This window comes from Panthera uncia, chromosome A2 (genome assembly GCF_023721935.1).
Source record: "Panthera uncia isolate 11264 chromosome A2, Puncia_PCG_1.0, whole genome shotgun sequence".
Classification (NCBI taxonomy): Eukaryota; Metazoa; Chordata; class Mammalia; order Carnivora; family Felidae; genus Panthera; species Panthera uncia.
Genome location: NC_064816.1, coordinates 266240 through 274933, shown reverse-complemented (window position 1 = coordinate 274933; position 8694 = coordinate 266240). Strand labels below are relative to the sequence as shown.

At 67.2% G+C, this 8694-nt stretch overlaps 1 protein-coding gene across 1 annotated transcript; it reads right to left on the bottom strand.

The window, feature by feature from the left end:
* Positions 1-3648: 3648 nt before the first annotated feature.
* Positions 3649-7407, bottom strand: MISP (mitotic spindle positioning). Its single transcript, XM_049639489.1, has 4 exons — positions 5665-7407; positions 5256-5359; positions 4286-4324; positions 3649-3824 (listed from the first exon to the last, which is right to left on the bottom strand). The coding sequence occupies exons 1-4, from the start codon at positions 7385-7387 to the stop codon at positions 3735-3737; spliced, it is 1956 nt and encodes a 651-aa protein (XP_049495446.1). The 5' UTR covers positions 7388-7407; the 3' UTR covers positions 3649-3734.
* Positions 7408-8694: the final 1287 nt, after the last annotated feature.

Below are 8694 nucleotides of genomic sequence, written 5' to 3'. Positions count from 1 at the left end.
CCCCCCAATCGCCAGCGCTGGGAGCAGCTGGAGTCTGAGCCACCACCCGCTGGGATGGTTGCTACGGAGCAAACCTGCGGGATCCGCGTCCCGTCCGCACCGCGCGCAAGCTGGAGTGGATTATGTAAGAGCGGCTCCCGACTCCCCCCGAGGCAGCTCAGAAGCCGGCCGGAGGGAGGAGCACGTTTTAGTTGGAAACGTGGTTTGTATTCCAGCCTTTCTAAGGGCCTCCCTTCCGGGATCATAATACACGTGGGAGAACGTCTGTCCCCTTGCACGAGAGAATGAGGGGCCGCCAGGGACGCCTGCGGTGAGGTCCCCTCCCAGACAGACCCTCCCGCTTTGGGGTCCCACTGAGACTCAGGAGACCTGGCAGGGGACCGAATTCCCTCCCCGCTCCTGAGGGGTGGGCCGTGGATGAAGAATGAAACACAGGTGAGTCACAGACGCAGGACGTCCCGCCCACACCCACGCCACCCAGAGTCTCGGAGGACGCGGCTCGCCGTCCGGTATTTCTAGTTATTTTAAGCTGGCAGGTCGTGGGCTCCTCTGGGTGGTTCCCAAGGGCCTCCATGTGCCTTCAAGAGACCGAACACTTTTCCTTTAGCTTTTTAAAGATCTTGGCAAAATGCACATAACACAAAACGTATCACTCTAACCCTTTCCGAGCACACAGCTCAGTGGCGTCAAGCACACTCACGCTGTCCTGCACCCGCCCCCCCCCACCCGCCTCCAGAACTTTCCATCTCCCCAGACTGAGACTGTCTCCATGAAGCAGGGACTCCCCGCCCCTGCCCCACCCCTGGCTCCCACCGTCTATTCTCTGGCTGTGTGGACGGGACTCCTCTGGGGACGCCCGTGAGAGGGGTCGCGCGGGGCGTGTCCTTCTGTGTCTGGCTCCTGTCACCGCGCACAGTGGCCTCCGGGTCCCTCCACGCGGTGGCAGGTGGCGGGACGTCCTTCCTCCCTGGGGCTGGGTCCCATTCCGGGGTGGGGATGGACACATTGTGTTTGTCCTTCATCCACGGAGGGACCCTGGGCTGCTCCCCTTTCGCTGTTGTGACTCGTGCCTCCGTGACCACGGTGGTGCCAGTATCTCTTCAAGTCCCTGGTTCCCGTTCTCTTGGGGACAGACCCAGACGTGGAACCTCCGGGTCACATGGCTGTTGTGTGTTTAGCTTCTTGAGGAACTCGTGTTCATTTTGTCGGTCAGGCTGAACACACAAGGTCTGCTTCCCCGCCCACATTGCGGGCCCCCCAGGTGGCCCTGGTCACCCAGGCAGGGGGCGGGGTGGGTGGGGACACGGCCATCATGCACCCGTGGAACATTCAAGTCTCTGCTCCACCTGGTGGCCCTTGGCTGGGGGAGCGGGACGCGTGTCTCCTGCGTGGGCACCGTCCCAGGGTCGGCATCGAGGGCCGACATCGCCTCTCGAATGGGGTGGCCCCAGGGGCTGCGGGCACTGTGTCCTGGAGGGTCCCCTGTCCCCGACTGAGCCCCCGTGGGGACAGACGCGGCCCAAGGGAGCCGGCAGGTTGCAGACGAATCTCCCGCTGTGCCCAGACCCTGGTCTGGATGGCAGGGTGGGGGGCCCCATGGACGTGACCGGTGGCCCCGCCCCCCACCCCGAGGCAGCGGAGCCACAGGCAGACCCACGCTGGGGAAGCCGTTTCTGAACCTTCCTCGTGGCACCCACCGGACAGGGCAGGATTCAAGGGCAGAGCAAGTATGTGGGGGGACAGACAGACCGCGTTGGGGGAGGACATCACTCCCTCCAGTGGCTCTCTCTGTGTTTTGGGGGAACCTTCACAGGCCACGGTGCTGGGGGCATTATGGGGGTCAAAGGACAGTCTACTGAGACCAGAGAGCTGGTCCCACCAGGGGCGGGGGCCCTCTGACCTAGAGGACTCATGAATGTACCCCTCTGTGACATGACCTGTGTGCAGAGAAGCGCGGCCGGGCCAGGGGGGTTACAGAAGGGCCCAGGCCATAGGGGAGCCCAGCCCTCCCCACCTCAGCTGGGTGCCTTGTGCACGGCCTGTGCAACAGTCCCAGGAGGCCCTGAGCAGAGGCCAGGGAAGGTTAACCGGGACAGGGGACAAGGAGACTCTGTGTGGTGGGCAGCATAAGGTCCCCAAAGACGTCCCCATTCCTGGTCCTCAGACCTGCAGACCTGTCGCCGCACGTGGCAGAGAGGACCTTTGTCAAGGCCCCCGAGGAGGGGGTGACTCTGGGTGCCCTGGGGACCCAGCATCCTCACGAGAGGGAGGCAGAGAGCCCGGCGACCCTGTGCTGCGAGGATGAGGAGGGGCCGCGGGCCCAGGATACGGCGCCTTTGGAAGCTGGGAAAGTGGGGAGACGGGTCCCCGGGGTCCCGGGGGAACCGGCCCTGCCCATTCTCAGGTGTTAGGACTTCTGAGCCCAGAGCCATCGAACCAGCCGTTCGGGCAGCGCCCCCACCCTGGAGGTCCCGACTCGGGGAGGGTGGTGGCAGGCCCGCTGGCACCAGGTGGCTGACCCGGCAGGAGACGGCGAGCCCCTGAGGTGCCTCCCTGAAGGGTGGGTGGGGCCCGCACTCTGACACAGGACAGACTGTAGGAATCCCGGACGCAGGGACCCCCGGCCCCGGCCCCGGCCCAGGCCCTGCTTGTGGACACAGACCTCGCCTCCTCCCTCGGACTGGGGCCTTGCCTCCTCCCTCGGCCTGTCTCTGCTCTACCCTGAAGAGCCCCTCCCAGCCCACCCCGGGCCCCCACGGCCCCACCCCCGCCCAGCTATTTCAGGCTTTTGCCTCCTGGGCTGGCGGGGGCGGCCGCAGGATTTCTGGAACTAGCCTCCTCGGTTTTCCCTGCAGCGGCCAAGGAGAGGGGGAGCGGGAGGGGCCTGGAGGCTGAGGCCGGCCATCCCTGTGCGTGGAGGGGAAACCGAGGCACAGGAGCTCTGGGGACCCCCAAGGCCACCCCGAGGATGGCTGTAGAACTAGGGTTTGGGTCTAGCGTCCACACCCTGCCCAGAATGATCTCGTCTCTCAGGTGGGAGGATAGAATGCACACAGGGCCCAACCAGTGACCCCTCCAACCTCCCCGGACACCAGGGACGCTGTTGGAGGGCCACACGGGGGCCCCACTGGCCTCGCCCACTGGACAGGCACTGACGCTGTCACTGCTGGGCCGCGGCGGGGGGGGCACAGAGCACGTGGGTCCCCTTCAGCCCTCTTCTCTGCCGGGGGCGGGGGGGGGCTAACCCCACAGGGCTGTAATTCAGAGATTTGCTGGGTGTGCCACGCGGGGGTGGGGTTGGGGGGGCAACACAGAGGCCCTCAGACTGGGTGCTCCTCCCTCAGACCTGCGGCTCCCCCAGGGACCAGCCCCACCACCCTCAGACTAGCAGGGACGATCACATCTGGACCTGGGGGTGGGGGGCGGCTGGTCTCCTCCCATTTGGGGCCCAAAGTGTTTGACAAAGTCTTAGAAGCAGAATCGAGAGACCTCCCGTTCCATCCCCAGCATTATACACGGAAAACACAACAATGTCTCCAGGAAGATAAGAACAGGAAAGAGAACCATCAGGGCTGAAAATGCATCTGGCCTCGGGGTTGTCGGCCCTGATCTGTGGTGGTGGGGGGGGGGTTGGGAGGGGGTGGGGGGGAGTTTAAACAGGCACCTGTTTCCTAAGGGAAGTGGGGCTCCGGATGGGCCAGCAGACCCCCCAGGGCAGGCCCGGGGCGCCCGGCTCAGGCCTTGCCCTCGTTGGCGTAGATACGGGCTTCCCAGCACCTGGCCTTGGCATTGGTGTGGCGGGTGACCCGTGTGGCCTCAAGGACCTGCAGGAGAGGCACAGAGTCCCCGTCAGGGTCCTGACCCCTGGACGCCGTCCCCCACTGCCAGCTCGTAAGAGAGATCTAGAACAGGAGGGAAGCAGGCCATCCCCTCCTCCGATTTAGACCCCCTACCCCTGGTAATAGTGTCAAGGAGCGTGGTAGCTCACCCTGAGACCCACGGCAGGTCCGCTGCCAGCTCTGGCATTTTGGACCCAGTTCATAAACGAATCCACAAAGGCAGTAAAGCGGCCGCTCTCACGCACTGCCCCGTGAGCCTCCTTCTGTGTCTGGCCCAGACCCTCACTCCCCGGCTGCGGACCTCTCCCACGGTCTGTGCCCACGGCAAGCCCCCCCCCCCGAGCGGCTCCCAGCAGAACCCACTGAGGCAGGCTCGGGCCGCACCGCCACGAGAAGGGCACCTGATGGCTCTGAGGCCGCGGCGGAGGGCCCAGGGGCCCACTCACCTCCGAGTTGATGTGGTCGGAGGCGCTGAGGCTGGCATACTGTGGGAAACGAAGGCACGTGAGCCCCGGGGCCTGGGACTCCACGCCCGGCCCCCTGGGCCCCCACTAGGGGTGGAGGGGAGGGAGCTCCTCGGCCACCGCGGCCCCCCAGACTCAAAGCTGTGCGCAGCCTGCTTCCCCTGCGCTGCCCCCTCCCTGAAGCCTCGAGGCTCTCTCTGCAAACTCGTCACAAGGGAGACGGCCAACGTTTTCTGAGCTCCTGCAGCGTGGCCCCGTCCCAGGGCTCAGAGGGGGCTGTTCTTACGACCACGCGCATTTTACAGAGGAGGGGACTGAGGGTCAGAGAGGATTTGCCCAGCACGACGGGCCAGCAGGTGGCAGGACCGGACTTGAGCCGGGTCACTGGGCTCCCACGCGGCGCCCCGAGCCGCCAGAGCAGGCGGTGAGGCTAGACGCAGCGTGGTTCCCCCTGGTGGCCCGGAGCCCCCCCCCTCCCCGCGTCCAGGGAGGAGACGGCCTCAGGGGGACCACTGCGGGGGGCGGAGTCGGGTCTGGGCTCGAGTCCCCGTGTGGGGCAGCACCGCCTGATGCTGGCCGTGGCGACTCGAGCTTTCTCTGAAGAGCGTGTGGCAAGACGGACGTGGCTCTGAGACGGTGCAGGCATGGCCCGCAGAGCCCCGTGCACGTCACCCGCACATGCTGCGCAGTGATGACGGTATGACGGTGCTCATCAACTGTCACTGTCGTCCTCGAAGCAGAGCCTGTCCGTCAGACTGACTCAGGGGGACGCCCTCAGGGTGGGGACCCTGCTCGGGGGCCTCCGACAGACAAAGGGACACGCGCTGTGCACCCCCGTGGGGAAGAGGCAGAGGCACAGCCACCCGCAGGCAGCGAGGGCGTCGGGCTTCAACCCAGGTCCTACCCGCGTCTCGCTCTGCCCCCCTGTGGCCCCAACGGGCTCCGGACTCACCCGCGGCTCCTTCCTTTTCTTCTGCTCGGGAGCACCCGCCACGCCTGACAGGTGGATGGGGGGGAAGAAGTGGGGCTCGGACACGGAGTAGCTGCCCGTGACGCCTGCGCTGGGAGAGGGGGGCGTCAGGAGGGTCCCGGGGACCCTCGGCCAGACCCCAGCCCGGGAGGCTCCGAGTCTCTGGCCGCGAGGAAACCGGACAACGGACAGACAGACGGGCAAAGCACGGGCCGTCGGGGGGACGAACTGGGCAGCAGCGGACGGCGGGGGACACGACACCCTCGAACCTTCGCACCCCTGACAAGGCAGAGTGGACGTCCGCCTCCAGAATCCGCAGCTCAGGTACAGAGACCGGCCGCCGGAGCCCCCCAGGTGTTCCCAGCCCCTGCGCCCGCCCCCCGCCCCTCACCGGAAGCCGCGGAGGAGCTCCTGGAGCCGGCGGGCTCGTCCTCGTCGTCGTCGTCGTCGTCGTCGTCATTGGGCGGCGGGGAGAAGACCTCAGGAAAGAGGGCCTGCCTCCGCTCCTCGGCCACCTCCCGCTCGCGCTGCAGGACGCTCTCCACCTCCTTCTCCAGCAGCTCGGACGACTGGGACCTCTGCAGCGTCGACGCCAGGATCCCCCTGCCCTCCCAGCCTGGGACGCGGGGGGCCGCGGCCTGCAGGGGCCCGTCTGGGACCCTGAACCGCAGGGGCCGCAGGCAGAAATGCTCCTGTCGGATGACCCCTCTCTTGGCCGGCGGGGGTCCCTCGCGGGGCCTGGGGCACTGCGGCTTTGCGCCTGCCGGTTTTCCAGAGGATTCCAAGAGATGCCACGGAGAGCCTGTGGCCTGTGGAGAGCCCACGGCCTCGGCCTCGGCCGCAGAGAGACCCCCGGGCCTGCCGGACGCGTGGAGGGCCGGGCACCCCAGCCGGGGGCTCCCGGGGCGCAGGTGCGGCTGGAGGGCGTCGGCCGGGATGCCGCGGTCCTCCTTCCTCACCGCGGGAGCAGGGCGGGCCGGCCCGTCTTCCGGGGCCAGGCCGAGGACGGAGTCTGAGCTGAGGGCTTTCCTGAGTCCAGGCTGGGGACCCAGGGCCGCCCTGGCAGGTGTGGACGGCTCGCCCAGCTTCAGGCCCTCCCGCCGGTGGTCTTCCTCCCGCTGGCTCTCCTGCACCAAATCCCGCTGCACGTAGAGTGACGGGCGCCCCCTGTCCCGCCGCGGGGCCGAGGCCGGGCTGACCTTGGTCAGCAGTGGCCTGGTGGGTATTTCCACCATCTCCTGCTGGCTGGCCGCCTGCCGTAGCCCTCTCTGCTCTCGCAGGTCTGCCTCCCGCTCCTGGGCCCGCCGGATCTCCCGCTCGATGGGCGTCTCCCCGGGGGGCTCCGGGGACCCCGCTCGGGACCGGGAGCCACGGCCGCCCACAGCCCGGGCACCAGGGGCAGCGGGGAGGCCGCCGGCGCCCCCGTTCTCTCCCGAGACCGCGTCCCTCCCCTGGGGCTTCGGTGGGACGGCACACCCGTTGGCCGGGGGCAGCCCGCTCGAGGCCGTGGAGGCCTGACCCACGGCAGGCGGGGCGCACGCAGGGGCCGCCCTAGCTGGAAGGTTCTGGGGGACCGCCGCACCGGCCTGCTCCAGACTCAAGAACTGCCGTCTGGCCGCCAGGAAGTTGATCTGCTCCCTGTCGACCACGTGCTCCTCCGGGGGCCCCGACTGAGCCCGGCCGGGGCTCCCGGGGTCCCCGTGGGCAGGCCTGCCCTGCAGCGTGGCCACCGTGCTGCCCTTCCTGAGTGCCTGGCCCTGGATGACTGCCCGGTGCTCCCGTTCCAGGCTCCGTGGCCGCGTGGGCTGGGCGTCCCTTGGGTGCCGACGGCAGGCCTTCGCCTCCTCTTTCTTGTCACCCTCCCGGCCGAGCCCCCACGGGGCTGGCCGGTCCAGGAAGGCACATGGGCTCCGGGACGCCTTCGGCCCGGCTGCATTCGGCCCGGCCTCTCGGTCAGCAGGCAGGGCCCGTGGCTTGTTCTGGTCCCAGCCGCTGGCCGCAGGCCCCGCGTCCACCGGCTCAAACGTGTAGCCGGTGTCCTCCTCCAGGCCCAGGCCACCCACACGGGGCAAGTGAGGGATGCCGAAGATGGGGTATCTGGTCACTCGGTCCATGGCCTGGGGACTCAGCTGCCCACGGCTCCGGGCTCACTGGGGGAGGAGAAGGGAACAACGGCCAACACGTCAGGGACCGGGACACAGCCCACGGCCGCTCTCTTGGGGACAGGTGCGATTTCCTTTCCCTCGAAGGCCAAAGTCCCGGCCAAAGGGCCTCTGTGATCACTTCGGGGATGGACACGTGACCCAGCCTGCCAATGACCTGAAATTCTGGTCCTGAGACTTTGCGATTACCCTGGAAAATCGGAGCCCTCCGCCCCCTGGGCTTGTTACCCAGCAAGCGGCCGGGGGCCGCACGTGTGCCCTCACGGACACAGCCTGCTTGGGGGCAGCACTGACGCCAACAGGCGTCCGTAAAACATGCTGTGTGAACTCCTGGATCCAGCCGCACCTGTAGCCCACTCCCGTACTGACTCTCTCAACAGCTTGCCCCGTGAGCGTCTGACATGTCCTGGTGCCCCTGCCCGTTCGTCTCCCGGACTCCTGCTACTGCCCTCTCCCACCCAGCTCATGTGGCCAGACCCAGGGCCGTCCCCAGGCAGCCTCCCTGGGCCCCCGTGTGCACGAGCGCACCTGCCTGTCTCCCAGGGTGCACACGTTCTGAGGTTTCTCTTGTGATTTCTTTCATCAGCGGGCCTGCCCCTCACTAAGGGATGTCAGGTGGGGAAACTAAGGCTCAGAGAGGGAGGATGGCCGGCAGGGACTCCAGTCTCCTGGTTCCCTCCCCTACACCTGCCTAGAGGGACACTTGGTCCCATCCCGGACAGTCCCCCGCCTCGGTGCCATAAAGCCAGGACGGGCTAGGGAACGCCTTGGACCTTGTCCTGCGGGGCCAGGTGAGGCCACGGAGCCTCTGGCCACACCCTGATCCAGTGCCCCAGGGGGCCCTGGCACCTCTCCAAGCCTCGGGATTCTGCTGAGCACAGCTCTGGGAGCCCCCTCCTATGAAGGCACGCACCTGCTCTCCAGGGCCTCCGTCTGACCTCAGCACAAAACCCGGACTTCACAGGGGTCCCTACCCCAAACCTGACCCTCTTCCTCCTCCTCCCGCAGCTCCCTCTGCATTTGTGCTGCTCCACAGCCTTCCTAGCTGCAGCCCACAAGACACCTCCTCCAGGGAGCCCCCCCCCCCCCCATTGCCCCTGCTCTTGGAGCCTGTTGTCCGGGCCTCTCCCGCTGCTTGGCCCAGCACCCAGTTTAGGCTTCACCTTTTTACGGCTGAGGAAAGGAACTGGCTGTTCCCAGGTCTTCAAGCAGCCCTTGTCCTTTTCCCATCTCTCAGTTCTATCAGAACCTGCCGCGTT